At 31.3% G+C, this 22,835-nt stretch overlaps 1 protein-coding gene across 2 annotated transcripts in view; it reads right to left on the bottom strand.

Moving 5' to 3' along the window:
- The window catches only part of LOC124544085 (teneurin-a), a 317,621-nt gene that overhangs the window by 224,004 nt on the left and 70,782 nt on the right, over positions 1–22,835 (bottom strand). For both annotated transcript variants that reach the window (XM_047122505.1, XM_047122506.1), the window contains exon 2: positions 10,582–10,822. In XM_047122505.1, coding sequence (XP_046978461.1) covers positions 10,582–10,795 — 214 coding nt within the window. In that variant the 5' untranslated portion in view covers positions 10,796–10,822. The remainder of the gene's footprint in view (positions 1–10,581; positions 10,823–22,835) is intronic.

Below are 22,835 nucleotides of genomic sequence, written 5' to 3'. Positions count from 1 at the left end.
ATGATAAAAAGTACGTCATTATGTTATTTTCAAATTATTTTATTTTTTAAGTGCCCATATAATGTTTTCATTTATAAATTAAAATTAGTTACAATTCTTAAATTAATTTCATAAAATTAATAATTTATCGTAAAATCTTATCGTATGTATTAAGACCTTATTAACTTCAAATTATTTTTAATTGTTTTTTTTTATAAAAACGTATATAGTGTTTACATTTGTTGCGTAGTATATTTGTTTTCTGTTTAGAGAGTCCTAAACAGAAAACAAATCTACAATTGAAAACACTTTATGCGTAATAGATTAAATTTTAATTAAATTAAATGTAATTAAATATTTACCTTATCGAATCCCAACACGGGCTGGCAGCGGCGGGCAATCTTGTGAAATATTCAAAATCCCCGTTGGATAACTAAACAGAATAACCAATTAGGCATTCTGTGATAACAGCGCTTGCCTGCTTACTTGTTATCATAGGTCGCTGGATACCCGTCAAATTTAAGTTAAGCTTTTAAATATATTTTTGCTGTTATTTTTCTAAATGAAAAATGTTATTTTTTATTCTTTTAGTATCTGCAGTATAATATGTTCAGGTATTAATTATTAAGTTAACAACAGTTTTCATTATGTAGAATAATGAAACTAATTTTCTCGTTGGTGTAGTGGTCAATTTGTAGATTCAGGGCCGGAAGAATTAATATTATGCTTTTAAGAAGTTCTCTGTAAAAGCTAAGATTTCAGACCGACTTCCACTCTTTGGAAAGCACGTAATGCTGATGGTCCTGCGCCGGATCTCTCTACACACGTATTGAATTTGCCCATGAAGTAGGAAGTGTGGTGCACATGTAGGCTACATGCACACTTATGAACTGTGATACATCCTACGCCAACTCTAGTTCGCTAATCTCTCTTGAGAATGCCGCCATGTCCATCAATCAAAATTATAAAGAATTAACATGTTATTTATTATTAAAATAAGAGGTATATAATATAAATTAAAATATTTAAAACTGTATATTATTGTTTTGTATTAAATGCAACTATTCGATATGTTTCCATCTCTACAATGTTTATTTGATAACGGTAAGTTATCTGATCTGAAAACCACATATCTGCACGAGTAATTAAGAGCATTGTATCGATCACGCATATCACGCAATAAATACATGTATAATATAGCTAACTGGATTAAATTGATTAACATAGAATAAAGTTGGTGATCAAAGAGCCTTTGGTTTTGTGGATTTATTCTGTTGTAGCGTCAACGTTAATGGCCCGTTAAAGGTACCTGTTACTGCTACGGCTGCGGTTACACGGAGTCAACTGCGAGCTTTTCAGTAAATGAGGTTGTCCCTAGCCCTCCGTGACCTCCCGACGAACAAAACGACAAAGAGAAGTACTGCAACATTTACTGAGAAAATAGCTGTAGGCAAACCGGCCTTCCCCTTTGTTTTCTTACAGAACTGCCGCGCTACCCACTTCGGGCCGCTCCGCTAAACTTGCTCCACCGTCATAATAGGTGAGGGATAATGAATTTGTGCGACGCGTTTCTATCCTTTGTTAAAGTCAAACTCTAGTCCGCAACATGTTTATTCTCTTTTTTGACGTGTAATTACTTTTCACTTTTGTATCACTAGCCTGACTATGAGCAACTATTGGTTAAATGTACTATTTAAATAGTTCGGTTTACATCTGTCAAACAACGAACAATATTATAAATAATGTGGCTGAAACAGTATGTCAGAGAAATAACATCGAAATAGATTTAATTTACTGAAAAACTAAAAAAACATATATTTATAAATTAACACGTGGTTTCCTAATATAATAATGATAAATAGTAAAGAACTTGGCATGGGTAAGGAGTCATGACATACGAGTTGCCTAAATAATTTGACACATCAAATATTTAAAAAAAGGTTACTTATTATCAACTGAATGATTGTTATGTCTACTTAATATATACTTTAAATATATAAGAGTCGATTTAACTTCCACTTAATCCCATAATTAATTACCTATATTATTAAAGGAACTATTCATTTTTTTTATTTATTCGTTAATTAGATAAATAGTAAGGATCAAAGGCGGATCTTTTATAAGAGCAGTTGTTAATCTATATGGTTTCTTTACAAAAGAAAATAACATATGAGTGCCTTTTTTCCTTTTTGAGATTCGTAGCTATTAAGAACCGCGTTTCAAGTTATTTTATATATACATATACATCTTTGTACATTTTTACTAAATAGTAACAAAGCTTGTTTTTGAATTACTAATAATGCTTTTTTTTGCCACTGTTTACTTTTGTTATCGTGTTTTTGTCACAGAGTCGAGATGGCCCAATGGTTAGAACGCGTGCATCTTAACCGATGATTGCGGCGTTCAAACCCAGGCACCGCTGATTCATGTGTTTAATTTGTCTTTATAATTCATCTCGTGCTCAGCGGTGAAGGAAAATATCGTGAGGAAACCTGAATGTGACAAATTTCATAGAAATTCTGCCACAGGTGTATTCCACCAACCCGCATTGGAACAGCGTGGTGGAATATGTTCCAAACCTTCTCCTTAAAGGGAGAGGAGGCCTTTAGCCCAGCAGTGGCAATTTACAGGCTGTTGTTGTTGTTACTTTTGTTAGGAATGCGAACATCAAACACCAAACAAGTCAAGGATCAAACCCGTGTTTTTTACATTGCTAAGCATACCGCATACCGATGAACTATTCATAATTAACTTTCTATGTATATTAATGAGTCGCACATTGAATATAAAAGTATTTTAGATAGTTTTTTAGGTATGAGCTACTTAGATAGAACCAAGTTTTATTTATAAACCAAATAGGTAGACTGACTGGCCAATGGACGACCTGCTACTAAGTGGTCACTACTAACTATATATGTTATCACTGTAAGAAATAATAAACAAAATACTTGTCAAACCGAAACAAAAGTATACGAAGTATTGTAAATAGGAGTATATAAAATAGGTAATACCTAGTCATAAGTACTAATATAAAGACATATCACCAAATATACTAGTGTAGTTATTTAGTGTAGCTTCGTATCTCTCGACAAAAACTTTTCTATTTTATTAATTAATACTAGTTTTCTTGTAAATAGCATCACATTAGCAATACGAAACTTCATGTCTCATTTATTGTACACGTATAAAAAATCATAACCGTAACTCAGTAAAAATAAAAATGCAATTTAATTAAAAAATGACGGTACGCTTCAGTTAGCGAGGCCTTTTTATCCGCTAAAGCATCCGTTGTTCTTAAGACACGGCGTCGCATACCGCAGGAATTTCGAAATCTTCATAAGATAATGGATCGCTCTGAAAGAAAAGGACCTCCCGGGCTTGTGAACTTTGTTGAATTCCTGACTCGTAATTAATAAAATTACTTTTTGGAAGCTTTCCACGACTTCAAAGAATTTAACATAAAAGAAAAAAGTTAAGTAGATGAATTATTTTTGAATAATAATATAAAGAGAATAATTTGAGATATTTATACACTTTGTGTGAAAGTTATTCTTTACGTTTGTCGCGAATTGCTTGAGAGTATTCATTTGACTTCTACTATTTCATGACCAATGTAGGTGATGACACGTTTTTATATGAGACATTATGTTTCTTTTCAATACGTGATAAAGAAATTAATCATCTTTACTAGTATTGGAATGGAGGAGTACACAAACAACCACATCTACAATAATCACTATTTATATTCCCTGCGAAGTGTAAATATTTGTTTTGTATTAGGCCTCAAAATTTATTCAAGTAGGTCGTTATAAGAACTTTTGAATTATCATGAAACAGGATCAAATTAAATCTTGAGCTACCATCAGTTCGAAATTCAAATTCTACCGAAGAGAGCCGAGAAGAAATTCAGTAGTTATTCTTTTTCTCTAATGAATGGAAGTGTGGTTTTAATTACATTAGTTCTCAGATCTCTTAGACGTCAACATATAGAAACAGTGAAGTCAGAGTTATATTGTTTACGTCACCATTGTTAGTAATAACAATTAGGTAATGCTTAAATTTTTGAGCAGTCGTGATATGAAGTGGAATATAAAAATACACTTTACCTGTAAATATGTGTATGTCATTAATTTTACCGTTATCACCATCATTCTGATCGTTTATGTGATAAGATGATGATCAATGACCATTATAAGTATTACTATATGAAATGCTGCTTTTATTCTTGCCCCAATTCAAAGCGTCATTATTTGTACAGTATATATATTTAAACCCTAATTGTATGTAATTAAATGTAAAACAGTATTATTAATGTATATCGTAAGAATTAATAAACGGCGCATGCTACTACTACACGTAAATGTTACGTCACTTGTACTTGTATACAAAATACCTCTTTCAGCTTTTCCACTGAAATACAATAATACATATTTTTGGATAAGAACCCACCCAGATGTGTCTTAATTTACATAATTTAAAACCTTAATACTCGACTGAATCCAGATTGATTCATCTTTCTATCATTTAAGTGGTAGATAGTTCAGCCAGCATTATATTATGTATTAAGATTAGACGAAAGATCACTTATATAAACAAATAACTGATAACAAACCCGCATGTCTCGTCGCTCGAGTGCAATGACACCACAATTACATGTGCTTTCATTTGCAATGCCCTCATCACACGAAAATTCATTTGATGAATGAAATTCGTTACATCCATTTTTACAGAAGCACTCATTTATTTTAATATTGAAATTTTTTTTTTGTGTTAGTATGACGTGTTGTTTTATATATATACGACAGTAGAATGAAATGAATTTGCAAATTTCCAGTTAAATGATACAAGTGCATTGGCTGCGAAGTTTACATATATAAATATATATATCAAAATCCCTATAATTAAATTTCTGATATTGGAGGAGATATGTAGGTGTTAAGTATATTATGTTTGTATCAAAAATATGTTATGAATAGCCTTTTAATATCGCTACTTTAATATCATATTTTCACATATTTGTCAACTCATTTGACTCGCACACGCACGAGTGTCACGCTTTCCCCCATCATTTTATTATTTACCTCTGGAACATAGTCATGACTTCATAATGTATCAATAATGTCGATAAAACGTCCCACCTGCCAACCGTCTCAAAACCACCTGTCACGTTGAGAACATTTATAATAATAATCTACGTTAAACTCGCCTACGTGTATGAAAATACGTTTATATTCATTAATAAAATATATTTATCTAGAAATCAATAATGGAAAGTCCGAGTCGGAAATGTTTATCAAAGCACGCAAGGAACAAATCATAACAACAATTTATTTTTGTTGGAAACAGCAAACAAAATTTAATTGTATAAACCTAACTGATTGTGATTCAGGAAAGCTAATATCACGTACCTCCCTCGCTTTTGAAAAACAATAACGCGGGAACATTGCGCTGAAACCTTTATACAAAAGTCCCTCAATGAAGTTGCACGTAGAAGAATTTCCATGCAATAACGGGCATCGCTTCGACGAGGATTCTTGCGGAGCGCGGAGATATTGCGTACTTACTGGGCTTGCTTTCTAATAACACCAACGATACCGCTTGTGTAAGGAGAAAAATACGAAATGAAATGGAAACTACCGCCGCCTTATGGCTTTCAATCTCAACTATCAATATATACATATTATACTTAAATTAAATATAAACACATTGTAAACGTTTTTAGTGTAATATTAACCGATGAAATTCTTCCCTAATTGGACCGTGTTGTGTACAAATATACCAACGTTCATAATCAGTAATAAAAGTTGTTGTGTAATAAAACATTAAAAAAAGAACCGGTTTTTTTGTGACAATAATACTGTGAAATTATATATGTAAGTCACTTTAATGTTAAGCTCTTTATTCAAAGCGTAAAAAACAAGAATAAGTTGTTAAATAAAAAAGTATACTAAAGAACAAAATTTATTCAATTAGTATTCGGGATTATAATCGTAAGGTTCTATCAATGTTTTTATTCAAATGAAGCATCAAAAGTCAACGCAAGTTCGTAAAACATTTGATATTCGTATGCAAATATGAGTGAAACTTAGACGAGTTGTTAAGAATTCGTAAACATATACTCCACCAACTAATTTAATTAGTCTCAGCCAGATTGCTTGACATGGCCAGATTGTTTGTGATTTTGATGATTTTAACTTCGCTCCTGACAGCCACTAGCAGCCAGTGGAGCTACAATTCAAATAACGTGTAGTTCTTGGAACGTCTAACTCAAACGGAGTATCATTGACGTTTGATCGGACTAATAGATTAACGAGCGCTGGTGAATCGATTACCTAAATATGAAAATACATTTATGGTCGGTCTAGTCGCGCATTAAAGCACTGCAAATACCAGCACACGGCTAGACTAATCACATTAGTGGCTGTAGCCGTAGGTAATGTTGGTAACAACCTAAAAAGCCCTAATTTGCATGCCAGGCCGAACCTCAGCGTTACAGACTCGATTCATATTTTACGAGCAACATCCATCTCATTTTTGTACTAATCAATGTTTCTCTTTAACATGATAATCTAAATTTCGAATTATTTTTTAAGTTAATTACGGGGGTTATTCGAATTGTGAAAATTATCAAGAATTATGAAGGTTACATTGATTAAATGCGTCTGCCTTTTTAATAATTGCAAAGTGTCTCGAAAATAAATTCTTGGAAACCTAATTACAGACTTACGTAGTATAGAGTAGTATTAAGTAACACTCCGTCCCCACTTATATAAAGAGGTTTTTGTCTCCCACTAAGACGAGTGATTAAATAAGGGTCAATGCCTTTTCTACAATCTGAAAAGGCATTTGACATTAAAGATTTTATTCTGTTGAATATTGCATAAATATAATAAACAAATTTCAAAGTTATTATGATATTTCGAATGTGTAGACAACAGGTGATGAAGAATGTTTTAAGATTTATTTTTCAATGTTTTTTAAAAATGTCATTGTTTTGTAATGCGTAGTTATACAGAAAATTTAACAAACTCGGTTATCTTGTACGTAAAAATACAAACATAATAAATTAAATAATATTTTGATCAAATTTACACGCAGCACTAAAATAGAAGGGCTTTCATTTCATTAATTGACAATTTATACGAGCTTAATTTTTTTTTGACTATGCTGTTATATACATATTATTGTACATTATTAATAAAATATCAAGGTCATTAACCTTTTTTAATGTGAGTATGTTGAATATTGATATATTGAGTGAGTGAGACTAAAATAACTAGAATAATAGGAATAGAACTACAATACTCTCAAATATGGAATTATTTATCCCTACTGCCAGAAACTACAAGATATTGGATTTTAAATGTCACGTCAAACTCTCGCGACTGCCTCTGTCGATTTTCCGTTTGATCTCAGTCACATCAGATTTATCGGTTAAAACGTAACAGTAGACTTTTAGTCCGAGTTCTATTTATAACATACATGGTGAAATGTTTAGCTTATAACGTTGAACTAATATACTACATCCATAATCAATAAAATTCGTATATATTGAAAAGTATTTTTTTTACTCTTGAGTGGATTGGTCTTAGACATTTTTTATAAATCACGTGTATCAAAAATGGTATTGCCAGTTGAAAAAATGGTTTTTATATTATTAATTTTAATAAAATTCTTAAGATATTCCGGTTCATTGAATGCGAACTTTACTATTTGGACCTATTTGGATTTTTGTTATTTAAAAAAACGAAGATGCATATCACACAAGCTATTTTGCATGACTGCTCTGTTGCACGGAGATAGGTTGCTAAGGGTTTACGTGTAAGTTTTCCTTATAAGCTCACCACAGGGCGCTCCCCTATCAATTGCGTTACCTTTCCCCGCCACCCGTCCCCCGTAAGACTCACTAATGATCCCACTTGTTAGGGATCACCGTGGACCTTCGACCGTGTCACAAGATGAATAACAAATCCTAACTTGATCTCGCTATGTTGTCGTAGAGCTCTCGTAGCAGACATCAATGACCAACTTACAATACCTGTCTAGACGATAACTTAGGTTTATATTAAATAATTACGGTACTTTTGTTTCATTATATTATTATCTAAATATTTCATATATAAATCTTACTGATTGTTGCAGATTAAATTAGCTTGATTTATTTTGAAACGAGTTAATACGAAATAAAAATTTTGTATACGGATTATTATCACTTTTTACTCGTAAATATTATTATTAAATTTTAATTTTAATTAAAGATCTTTAAATTATTAAAAAAAAATTAAACTTATACTCCAGCCAAATTCGATGTGGAATGTTTAATAACAAAGCGTTGCTTAGCAACCAACGTCAGGCAGATGCTAAAAACATTTTTAGAAATAGGTACAACAATTATTTTTGATGTTAATAAAAATTAAATTAGATGATTAATAATAAAATATTTAAGACAAAGGACTAAGCGCATTCTTGGTTATAATTATAATACTTATGATCATCTGGAATAATGTAGATCTCAAAAATAATACCTCCAATTTTAAAATGATATCAGAAATTACCTCGTAATTCGCTTTATTATCTTTATCTATCGCCTCCCAAACGACAGGACTCATTAAGATTAATTTGAAACAGTGATTTTAGTGCTATATTTATGCTAGCCAAAACAAAATGTATTTTTTTTAATCTATGCGTAATGAAACGTTGTGTGTAATGTTAACATTCTTAACCTGTGGTGGTTATACTACCATTATAATACGACTAAAAATATACACCACCAATTACGACGAGCCTGTATCGCTATTATATACCTTCCTAAATCTGCCAATTGCTTAAAAAACACTCCAAATGTAACAAACCTGCGATTTCTTTACATCAGTATTAAAATATAGGGTTGTTAGTTTTGTAGTAATATTATAGTGGTAAATAAAAAATTTTAAACTTTTATTTTAAGCTAATTTTCATATAAATTATGTATTGACCGGCTAATTAAAATTTTTGGATTCTGTATTAAATTAAAAATTTTGTGTTTAAACAGGAAATTGTGTTATAATGAATATAGTTGTAATTATAATAATTATTATTTTTTATTAAGAGTGTATCAACCCTAATTATGATGACACATGGTTTGTTTACTAAAATTCCAGATCGAATGTGGCTGGAGTATAGGTGTCGTATTTCTATATCCTTTTTGCTAATTGCTACGTACTATAATAATTCTGCTAAACGTAAATGTGCTTGTATTTATTCATTTTTAAATATCAATTGAGATTATTGCAGTTTATTTTTAGTAGACGTTAACAATTAAGAGACAGACAGACAGACAGTAGACATTCGAAAATATTTCAATCTTCGTTTTCGTTTGTGGTAAATGTTCTTTGTGAGCTTTCTTCGTATAATTATATAATGTGATCACCGTCTTCGTGCTAGAATTCATTTACTATTACTAGGCGTGTGCCCTGTGGGAATTCCCATCGGAATAAACGTAGGCACCAAACGAATTTTTTGTATCATAATCAAATATTTTTATAGTACCAATTGCAGCCTTATTCTTACGATTTCTTGGAGGAGAATTATGACCTAATAGATACAAAAGAAGCTATATATTGACGTTCGAAATATGCCATCAAGACACGAATGAAATATGTTTTCACGTGAGAGTGACTAATTCTTATAATAACCGTCTTCATTTGTGTTGTATTAGGTATATAATAATAACCTGTGCCAAAGAACTTGTCTACCTTATTCTGGAATAAAAATTAATTGATTAGAGCTATATTTTAATGCAAAGCTCTAACACACGCACTTAACGAAGCAACAGGCTAACGGTTTTTAAAAATAAATACAAAAAATAAAACAAAGAATGACTAAAAAATAAAGGATTTATTTTCGAAGATTAAGTAAACAGCTGGAAATACTTATTGTTCTATTCAGGTCTTTTGTTCACATATAATAGAAAATATATGCACTCCTATTTCCTAAACGACTGTTGCGTTTCTTTCTTCAGTGTCAACAACTAAGTGTAATTAAATAATTATAAATAAATAAATATGAGACAACATCACATACATTACTCTGATCCTAATGTAAGTAGCTAAAGCACTTGTGTTATGGAAAATCGGAAGTAACGACGGTACCACAAACACCCAGATCCAAGACAACATAGAAAACTAATGATAATCTACAATGACTTGGCCGGGAATCGAACCCGGGACCTCGGAGTGGCGTACTCATGTAAACCGGTGTAAACACCACTCGACCAAGGAGGTCGTCAGTCATACAAGATTTAAGAGAAATTATTACTATTAACACTAGACAATTATTTTCGGCGTCTACATTCCGAACCTATAAGGTAACCGGTAGCGTTAATATAGTTTGGAAATTTATTCAAAAGTGCTTATAAAAGCCTACTTAAAGAAAGTATGTATTGATTTGATTTCATTCAATCTCCACGTATTCTTGGAAAAGAGGGTCTTAGCAGACGGATAACAAAGTGATCCTATGTATAAGGGTTCCGGTTTTTCTTTTTGAAGTACGGTACCGTTAAAGCTACTCAAACATAATCAATTATAAGACAAAGACCTTGTATTTTATGTAAATTAAACTCACAGTCAAACTGTTGAGTGGCTTGAGCAAGAAGCGAGGCGAAGACTCTGTCGTCGAGTTGTGGTGGTTTCTGCGGGCGGTCTTCGTCGCTACTGCTATACCTATCGCCGGACCACTCCAGCGAGCGCTGGCGACGCACGTTCGGCGTCGCTCCCGGCAACCCGCCCGACAGACCGCTCAACGAGCCTGCTTTAGCACGACGACCCGCCCGCTCCATACTTAATTTCCTTATACCATTCTACTCCTGTGAAACAAACAAATTATATTAAAAAAAAAACAGTGAGAATCTACAATAATACAATTCAAAATTTTCAAAAATGTCTCTTTGAGACAACTTAATTGAAAAACAATCATTCAACTGAAACCTTTATCAAATAAAAATCGACGCAATATTTTATCAAAGTGGTAATAACTACGTCGTAAGCGAAAAAGAACAACTGTAATAAAGAGCCTACAAGTTGTTTGGTTAGCGACCCAACATAAATAGGAAGTTGCGGGCGTGCGTGTTGGAGACCTAATCCGCTGGATTGTGTCGCGACATCGTCCGACGGTTTGCCAACAATCGGACCGACATTATTTCTTATTGACTCAAAGCGAAACTCCTACTGTCTCAATTTACGTTCATACCACTTTACGTTTTTATTATTTTTATTTATAAACATTTTTTTTTTCATATCTTCCGTATATGGTCTACGAACTTTACATATTTTAAAACTATTGACCAATCAAAGTAATTCCATTCAAATAGTCTTCCACAAGTACTTTTAAACAATAGACTAGAATGTCCGGTCTATTATGAATAATCATCAAGCAATTCAATTTAAAAACAAATCAAAAAACAATTTCCTTTTAAATACTAAGTACGATAAACTGGTTAATATTTCTTTTGGCCCGACATACATTCTAATATAAAGTCAAATTTGCTAACGATATTATTTATACTAACAAATTGATGTATAAAGGCAAAAGTATAATAATCAATGTACATTGTACACAAAAGTGAAATAAACGATGTTTAGACTCTTTTATTTAACTTATTATTTCTTTGTATTATTAACGACAAGAACTCAGACAATTAATTTGATTCCTGTATACATAAGAACATTTAATGTTATTGGATTTTACCTTCAATACGGCTTTTAAATTAAATTCTGTATAAATTGACTGTGCTTGAAAGGTAACGTTTGAAATGAGATGCTTAAATATGAAATCCCTCGTGTGCAACGATTGTTAAGAATTGCTGCACTCATTTCTCATTTCGTATCGACAAAATAAACAGAGGCGGTTTCATTAGAGATTCACCTACATTCCATAGACCTATAAACTAATTAGATCCTGCGCATTTAAATAAAAAAGCATATTTATTTAAAAAAAACTATTTAGTAAATTTATCTGTTTTACAGAACTTAAATTGCGGCGTGTTTATTTTGCGTTTTTTTTTATTTCACGAATATTACTCAGTTACACTCATTTGTATATTATTATATTATATGCCTAAAGCAGTCTTGATGTGTAAGATATCTAATAAAATCGATTAATCGCTACAATGATAACTGTCAATCAACGCAAATTCACAAAGAGCGAATATTGTTCCCTTATCGGTAGTGTCGACATCTGCTAAAAGATGTAATTACGTTATAAGCATGAATGAATAATCGAAGCTTTCTCATTAATAAATGTACAAAACAGATTAAACATTGAACGCGATGGCTCTAAACATTTATAGGCGATGTCAGTCGGTGCAAGCTAATAGCGGCTCTGATGGACCGCTGGTTTAATATAAAGTAGATTCCCTGTTTACTCGGCTGTGTCGCAGCGTTAATAAATTCGCCGCTTCCTTCAGACCCGTCTGTTTCCGTTTTACTCAATATTTACTCTCATTATACACATTCAAATGCTATATTAAAGTTCTGACGATCGTGTATGTAATGAAATTGACTTTTTGTCGCTATGTAAACCTCTTTGAAGTTTCTTTATCGCGTATTGCTATAGGGAGAACATTATTTTTTGACTTTTTTTTAATTAATATTATTAAGAAAACTTCGTATAGAATTAAGAATCAAAGGAACGAGAAATTTATATATACATAAATAATTTATACATATCTTTATGTTCAAACGAATATTCCGTTTAATAAAAACGACAATTCATTTGCACTTCATATGTTTAGCTTGTATCGTTTTAGGCTAGCAAACAAAATCAAGCTAAAAAATAATATAAATTCGAAATAACAAACGTAAACGACGCTATCATTATCGTATGAATAAAACAGTAGATGCATTTAAGAACAACGTTCTCATGTCAAATAAAACATATTATAAAGACATCAGTATTGCGATTCCTTGTCACGTATAAAATAAGCGTGAAGCCAATGGGGAGCAGACAGGCATGAGAAATATGAGCTGTACGCGGATGTCGGTCCGTATTAAAACTGCATCTCAGACTATACATGCCGACCTTTAGGCGTTGCACTATATGATACATAGCAGCCTAAGCAATCTAACGTGATTTAAGGACTTCTACTCAGATCAATAGCTGTTTGATTATTATTTACTATTTTATTCACCAACTTCCCGTCCCAGCTTTATTCGGATGCAATAAGGATCTATATACAAGTTTTAAATTGGTTAAAATAATTTTAACTCTCGCCTAAGAAAGTTGAATTTTTTTGCCTCTACTATGTAAACGTATACATTTTTCGTTTCGATTTTTTTCGAAATTGCATTAAAATCTGTTGAGTAGTTTATAATTTATAATGATTAAATAAACTATATTAAAATATGATATCTACAGAACAGTGACCTTGTTTTACGTTATGTAAAATTTAAAGATTAAGAGTGAATATCGTGGATTAAAATTCAGACACCACCTTTATTTCTCCAATCGTGTTTGATATTGTTTCTGAAGAGATAATTCTCGTGTTGGGTGGAAATCTGCCATATGACGCATTTCCAACTACCCGCAATGAAGCTATTCCCATTTCCAGATAAAGTTCAGAGCACACTTGACCACACTCCACCACTAAGTGCCTCACGATGTTTTCTTTCACCGCCCAGCTTGAGATGAATTAATATAGAGACAGAAAGTGGTTAGTTATCTGCGATGATTTTTTATGATGCAAATAGACCTCACGATGATAAGTAATCTCCGTCACCGTACATAGTCATTGGTGCTATAAGAAATATTAAGCATTTCTTTCATCGTGAATACGCCACCAACCTTACGAACTAAGATATTATGTCCCGTGTGCCGAAAGTTAAACAGGCTCAGTAATCCTTCAAACCAGAACGCAACAACAGTGAGTAGATATTCTACTGCCGAAAAGCAGGGCAGTAGAATATCTGGTCAACCACTCATCAACCCAGACGAGTTTGCATTATTACACGTATTAATATATAGGCTAAAAGCCTAGCCGTAATTAGCCGCTTAAATGGCCGATTGATAATTATAACATACTATTATCATTTGCAATTATTAATGTTATTCTTAGAATATACTTTATTGACTAACACGTAAAATTTAACTACATTCTAATTAAGGACGTAATTAATGTATAACGAAATATCTTTTAATTACATCAATTAAAAAAGTTATTCATAAAATAATAAAAATCTCGAAAACTTTAATAATTAACTATAAACAGTTGTGATCAATATGTATCAATTTCTTCAAATTCGTGTATCATATAAGTTAGTAAATCAGTATTAAACCTAACATAATTCAAAGCAAATTTGCAAACGGCAAACTCAATCAAATTCAGTTGCATAGCACAACTGACTGCATTCATAAAATGACTGAATAGCTCTCTATACGCACTACCTATTCCACATACTGTACTGTATTGGCTGGATAAGGCTGCCAGATGTACAGGAAACCCAGTACCGCCTTAAGACTTACATCGATCTTACTTCATTGAGTTCAAACTATAAGCATACACAAATAACACTGACAAAGGGAAATAATGACAGTTTCATTTGAAATGTGAACTTTTATGTTCAGTAACGTATAATAAATTCTTTTTCACACCACAAATAAATCTTTAAAAAAAATGAATCCTTTATAAAGATTGCCAACGAGCAATTCGATGATCTTTAAAAGCCTATAAAGCCTGCAAAGCCATATTTAAGATTTATAATTGACTTATTTTATGTATTGACGACTAATTATGTCACATGAATACATGTAAATATGTATATGTAAATGGTATATTTAGTCCTCAAATATATCTTTATATAAATATACGAATATAATAAATGCAAAAGTACCCTTGTCTATCTGTGTCAAACCACACCGAAATTAAAGCAAGTTTGAAAGCCGAAAAAGCACTCAGGCATTGACTTTTCATTCCAACACCATACAGCCAACGCCTAAAACGCGTGCGGTGCTGCGAGTGACAACTAGTATTATATTAAAACAAGGCCCATTAATATTGTTAGCCGGTCTGGATAGGTATCATCCCTTTATCATATATTCTAACCTCAGACATCAATTGTTAGTACTTTCGTATTGAAGTTTAAAGGATAAATGAGTATGACAACAGGCACAAGGAACATAACATTAATTCCCGCGATTTGTGGTGCATTGATAAAGAAGTGATTCATATATTTATCAGGGGGATGACCACTTGACATATGGTGGCTCAACTGCCAGTGTTCTGAAATATTAAAAAATATATACAAATATAAAAACTAAATTATGCAAATTATTTTCCGATTATAAAAAAAATAACCAATGAACTGAATTGTTTTATTCTTCATTTGCCTTGCAAATATTACAACACCAAATCTAGCAACCCTGGCCGAGACAGATATCCACCAATAGAGAATTAGGAGTTAATTAATTTACGACGCGACCGTAATTAGATATCCAATAACATAACTCGGATTAACATAGCTACACGAATCTACACGGATTTGTAAATAGCTGCTATTGATGTCTAATCGATTTCAATTACATACAACGTTATTCTTGCGGTACATTGAGCATATAAATTGTAATCGGCTTAAGTGAAATGCCTAGTAGACAATTTAAAAAAAGCAAAAAGGCGCAATGAATTTAAAAAGGAGACATCAACATATTTATGTACATTAAAATATTGCGTGCTGCCAACATTTAACAGTATGTTATAGATTAATACTTTATCTGTAGTATATAACACTGCTGAGAATTTCATCACAGCCTCATAAATATATCACTAATACCAACACACGTTCATACTTATTATGATTTACGAGCTGTAGTGGCACATATGATTTAGGCAGTTCGATCATGCGGATACTGTAGTAAATCCATCACGGAATTAACCGTTGAAATCAATGCAGAATTTAGTGCACCCTAGTAAATAACTACCGCAAAACTCAAGTTTGTTTCACGGGAGAAACAATAGAATATCAGAATATTTACAGTTTTTGCTTCAACAAATAATCGCCATCTTAAACTGTGATGATGATTTTAAACTTTCATACAAAAATACTTATAATAGAATCAATAAAATATGTACTTAACCTCCATAAAATTAATATATCTTTTTAATAAACTCAGGAACTTAACGATAAACTTCCTGTGCAAGTTAAGAAGGCGAGCCTAGAATGAAAATTGCTTGTCATTCCGAAGGCCCACCATTTTAAGGATTTACGTTGTACATATGTTGGCAGATCTAATCACGGTGACTATTGAACGTAGGGCGATATAATTGGATATACGAGAAGATAGTATAACGGAAGCATAGTATGACGTCCACTAATGTAATCCAGCGAGTCTAATCTGATATCGAGTCCAGGCAGACACGGGCTCCACGCCAGATAATTGGGTTGCGTTTAATCCTCTACAATGCAACTTTAGACTCGTTTCCGCTGTCTAATAAAGCAGCTCACGCTTGACATGGTCCGAAAGCTTAGCTAACCACCCATCCAGTATTATATACATTTTCGAAATTCAAAATTAAATTATTATAAATAATTATTATTTATTTAACTCTTACGTCGATTTAAAGTAGTGTAATTGATACGAATAGGTATATTTCTGTCTTCGATTAAATTAGTATTATTCTTATATTAGAACATATTTAACAAGTTTACTTTTGGCTTTAATAAAAGTAATCGTTGGACAGTAATTTGATAGAAAATATTTAAGATGTGATATTACGAAAAAAGGAAAATGCGAAAAAAATTGAATATTGTTTTTTTTTTGGGATTTTCGTTTTCTTTATCTTGTAATTTCACGGTTGGCAAATGCAACAATCCACGGCAGAGAAGATAATTCAATTCCATCGTAAATACATGACCGTTTCCCGAATTTCCTTTGAGACATGGAGCGTGCACCCTACGCTGCGAGCCGGCACGTCTCTCTGAACTTTGGAATTCCAATTTTGAAAAGTTTTCCAACAAGCCAATATTGACAGTCACTGTCAGAAATCCATTTACCAATGGGTCATCTTGTCTCCAAACAACTTTCACGATATTATGTCTTACGTAGAAATTGTCGCGTTAAATAATTTTGATTTAATATTCACTTTAATTATTTTATTTTTGGTGAAATGTTTTATAATTATATTATTATGACGAATATATTAATAATTTCCAAATGTTATAAAATATTCATCGTAATATATGCTATATTACGATGAACATTTATAATATTATAAGAGTAACAATTTTTATAATAATATGGAATAATATTTATATTATTCGTGCAAAAAATTCGAATGATATTATGTATTACCATGAAGCGCCATCTAAGGAAAATCCTTTGAACTATCAATTCAACTGACAGCAGCGCCATCTAGTAACAAGGGGTAAAACCACAACGTACTAAATTTACACGTAGAACTTACAAAAATTTTAGTCATATATTTTATGGTTTATTATAAAAGGAAGGAAATAAAATTTATATAACATTATACCACAGACGTCCATAAAAAATTACATTTAATAATAAAAATATATGTATGTGTGTAATATGTACATTTATATAAGTGTAAAGTCTTATAAAACGTAATACTAGTGACTGTTTACTCGATATTTCACCTACCTAAATTTATAAAACATTTGTGTTTTTGGAAAATTTTTAGGCGACTTTGCCATTCATATAAGTGTTAAACTTATACTAAGCTACGTAGGTATGTATATAACAATTATTACATTCCAATTTTAAAAATACGATGATATTAATTCCTTCCAAAATATATCTATGTAGGTGCGTCTTTAAGTACAGATAAATAAATAAATATTCGTTTTAAAGGCAGATTACATAACAGTTGCGGAAATAGTGAATCCGAAAAAATATTTTAATTAAATCTGTTTAATGAACTAGATGGCGTAAATTAACCAATTACTATATTTGAAAAGCTTGTGGTCAAAATTCAATATGCTTTTTACCACACATATTTGCATATTTGTACCCTTTTAATTAAATAATTCTTCATCCACTCTCTTTTTGTAATAACCTATTTATTATTACTATAAATGTGCCCTAAATTTAAATAACTTACTTCGTAATTAAATATTTTTTTTTTTGTAAATTTATTAGATATATTTTGTATACAAGCATAGCTACCATTCAAACTCTAACGATAACTGTCGGTAAATGCGTAGAAGGCTCATTTAACTTGCTTGATTTTGTTCATTTCAAATTTTGAAAACGCCAATTTTTATAAGTACCATTTCCTATTATCCTGTATGGATGACAATGCATTTTTATGGCAAGCTCGATTCGCCCAGGCGATCCTCATACTATACTTCAAATAAAATAACAAAATTTATTTAAGATTTTTGATTTATCAGATATTCTACAGCTAAACGACAGTACTCAGTATTGTTGTGTTCCGATTTGAAGGTAGAGTGAGCCAGTGTACTACAGGCACAAGGGACATAACAACTTAGTTCCCAAGATTAGTGACGCATTGACGATGTAAGGATTAGTTAATATTTCTTACAGCGTCATTATCTATGGATGATGGTGAGCACTTACCATCAGGTGGCCAATATGCTCGTCTGAAAACCTATACCATAAAATAAAAAAAGATTAAAAAAAATAATGAACATCAGAAATAGATAGGTAAGAATCACGTAATGTATTGAATATAAGATAAAATAGTTTTAAATAACCTTCCTATTTTCTTCCTTACCAATCAATGATATATAATATCCTGTCTTTATCCCTTTTGTTTTAATATTTTGTTTGCCAGAGCAAATAGAATTGAAATGTCAAAACAAGTACATATATTTTATCGCGTAGCTACTGCAAAATTCAGTCACAAGATTCATTCTGCTTTCAGTGCGGCTCACACGGCTCATAAAGCAGCGCTCCAATAGTCTATTGTTGTTTGGAGCACAGCTTAAATATATTAGCGGTCTCCTACTAAATTGGCAATATGTTGTCTTTACAAATTCCAATAACACTACGATACAAGTATTGCAGTATAAAATTTTATTGAGCGAGTTATTCAATTTAAACGAAACAACTTAGCCGGCTTATTCGTTTCATACTCTTAATATATTCTCATTATTTATTTTATTATGATTACTAGATTTCACTAAAAGTAGAGTGTATACAAAACTCTCCCGATAAGGTATCACCTGCTCACCATGACTCGTACATTCGATGACTGTTGATCACCTCTAAAGAAAACAACTTTGTACTTTGTTCTAATTTTATGTTGTGACTGTAAGATTAGATCTACAAGATATATTCAATCTTAAATCTCAGTGTTGAAGACATCTTGGCTACAAATATTTGATTTAAATATTCTTACAAAGGCAGTGTCTGTAAGTAGAGGTAACAAGATAGCATTAATTAGGTAGCCCAATTGTCTAGGCCGTAAAACCATACATACGTATTAAGCGATGGCCTCCGTCGCTCGAATTTTGGAAAATGCTTATGAATAGTTTCGATTACTATTCAAATAAGTAATTAAAGTATTTTTGTCTTGAATACTTTTATGAATTTTAAATAATTTACAATTAGGGAAAAATATTTATATAAAAATTATAAGTAAAACTTATCTATACTTTATTATAAAAATAAATAGTGATAAAATTTTTAGTGTCAGTTTGTAATATTAAAATAAACGCTTCTTACTAAATGCATATGTATGTATACACGGTGTATGTCTCTCATTCTATCTGTTCCGGCTAATCTCTGGAACGACTAACCGATTTTGACGGGACTTTGACTGGCAGATAGCTGATCATTTAGTAACCTTATAATTAATGCAAAAAAATGCAAATAATAAAAAAAATACTTCGAATTATATTTATACTATATTATATTCATTTCAATTTAAAAGTAATTGTAATATATTTTACATAAAGGTGTCTCGAATCATTCTATTTATATTGTTACTATTTAGTTTGTTATTATACCGTTGTCACTGATATACCGACGTCACTGAAACCTTTTAAATCAACCTTTACAATCCTCCATTGTTCATACGCTGTAACGACATGATCTTGTGACTAACGGGATATTCGGTTTGCCAAATGTTTCTCGAGCTAAGCCTCTAGCCTACTCTACCTATATTTCTTAAGACTATTCGTTTTGAATATATGTACGTATATTTTAATTTAATTGTACGTACTTACTTGTATCTCTTGTAGTTAAAGTCTATAACAGTAACAACTGAGTTTCTTATCAATTCATTCAATTAAACATGATAGTTTTAGTAAGTAATGATTTTAACAAAAATGTGAATTACAATTTAAATTATTTTTCTAAAAATTTATTCGTGCCTTCTACTAATAATATAAGCATAACACGTACAATTTATATAACATTATTTTACATTAAAATATATTATTAATATATATTTTAATGGAATAGGCCTACAATAATACATATATAAATAATCGCCTTGCAATTTTCCTTTATTATGATGAAAATTCAAACAAAGGGTCGTCGATTCCACGTAAACTTATTAACGATACGATTTACTCGAAATTACTGCACTACATATGAAAACGTGTACTGAAAAATTCAACTCGAACAAAGGCTGCTTTGAATTTAATGCGAAACGTCAATGTAATAAAAGTTTACTTCCTCATATGTGTATTAACCATTACTTTTAATCATATAATACTAAAATTTAAAAAATATATTTTTTTTAACTTTTTTTCTTCTACTTTCGTTACATTACAGCTAATTATTTACCACTAAGCGTCTATAGTCTATTCCAATGAGAAAAAGAGAAAAGGTAAATAAACAACTTTGACCTTGAATTGATATGTCATTTGCGTTCGACTAGTGAGGTGAAAATAATTGAATGAATGGGTAATGAATGCTAAAGAACGATAATTTTTTTTTTTTATTTTAAAAGTAATTTTCCGTTTAAACAAAGCCAGGTCGTAATAAAAAACTTCAGAGAATTCCGAATAAGCATCCGTGCATATGATACGAAAGATGAGAGACGAATGTCTTTCTTACCATTGTATTATTTTCAAAACTATAAAATTGCTATGCACAAAACTGATCTACATTTCGAGATAAGAGATTATTTTTAAGTAAAATAATTCTTTTAACATTTTTGGTAAAAATATTATTTTTATGTAAAAACCTTACTGTATAAAAATAACTTTTTTATCTATCGTTAGGTAATTTTTTACGTTTCTAATAAATATTTCATATTATATATTACAACCAATTAAATAAATATATATTAAAAAATATCTATATTTAATCTTAAAACTAAAATAATATATTTTTTATCTGTAAAAAATCATTCAGTCTACATTCGTTTAGCGACATCCTTAGTTGAGGCCTCTATTTTAAGTGTTCGTCATCGAAAAATGGCGTCTTGAATGTCGACAAAACTGTTTTCGTTACTTTAGAAGTGAAATTAAAGTGGATTTATATAGTTTTGTGAAATATTGCTGTATTACAAATGAAGATATATTAATCAAGAACTGTTTGTAGTTAATCATATAGCAGAATTATCAACAAAACACTTGAATGTTTCCTTTTGTCATTGGAGTGGACTATACATACTCATGTAGAAATAATAGAATAGAATAGAATTTCAAAAGAGGACCTTTAACATTTCCTACAAAGTTACTGGCATATAACAGAAATGTAATAGTTTCGGATATTAAAAAAAAAATAAGAGCAAAGAAAATTATTTATATTTTTTTTTTAGCTATTATATTGACGTTCCGCGATACGAGTTAGTCTTTGTAAAACAATGATTATCTCTTATCAACCATAAATTGACGATACATTCAAGTTCATTTAAAATTCTTAAAAACATGACGACTAACTGAATCCCTAATGATACGAAAACTTATCAACACTTAAATCAAGATTAAGGCCTGATATAATCAGAATATTCTTAAAGATATCGTATATTTATACTTATGCAATATATATTACATAACGTTTAAGGTCCTTTTAACGGTAACAATATTACTCATTAATAGTACAAAGGATTATTCGACCTGCGTCCCTCGTCCGTGGGGTTGACACCATAGACTAGCTATTTGTTATATTAATGAAATTTGATACAACGTCATTATTTCATTGTTATTAATAACTTTAATTGTTATTAATTAAAACCAACTTTTTTGTCTTTCTATAATATAGATTTTGTAGTCTATACTACTATACTACGGTGTGCGGACGAGCATATGGGCCACCTGATGGTAAGTGTTCACCATCACCCATAGACAATGACGCTGTAAGAAATATTTACTATTCCTTACATCGTCAATATGCCACCTACCTTAGGAACTAAGATGTTATGCCCCTTGTGCCTGTAGTTACACTGGCTCACTCACACTAAACCGGAACACAACAATACTGAGTACTGTTATTTGGCGGTAGAATAACTGATGAGTGGGTGGTGGCTACCCAGACGGGCTTGCACAAAGCCCTACAACCAAGTAGATAAACAAAAAAAATGGTAATCTATTTATTGAAGCTAGAAATTATAATACATTTCAATAAAATTTGTAACGCTGAGAACAATGTTACCTCACTTAAAATGGTTTAACATAATAACATACACCATTATCGTTAAAAAGTAACGAGAGAGTGTTAAGAAGATCCATCTAAGGCGTCGCGCGAAAAAGATTTAGGTAAACGAAGCTTATTTTTGGTGGGGCTGACAGTACGATAGTGTAAGGCCCATTACAGGCAAATTATGGCCGCCATTATTGTCCGCGTGTCCCGCGCTAGCCCGTGAGTTACGCCCGTCCTGGGTCAATAGGTTTTATGTAAGAAATCCTTTTTAACTTTATCCCGATAGTGATATTTACATTTACAGAATT

The sequence above is a fragment of the Vanessa cardui genome, chromosome 4 (genome assembly GCF_905220365.1).
Source record: "Vanessa cardui chromosome 4, ilVanCard2.1, whole genome shotgun sequence".
NCBI classification, from domain to species: Eukaryota; Metazoa; Arthropoda; class Insecta; order Lepidoptera; family Nymphalidae; genus Vanessa; species Vanessa cardui.
Note: the sequence above shows the minus strand (reverse complement) of the source record. Positions and strands in the feature narration are given on the sequence as shown.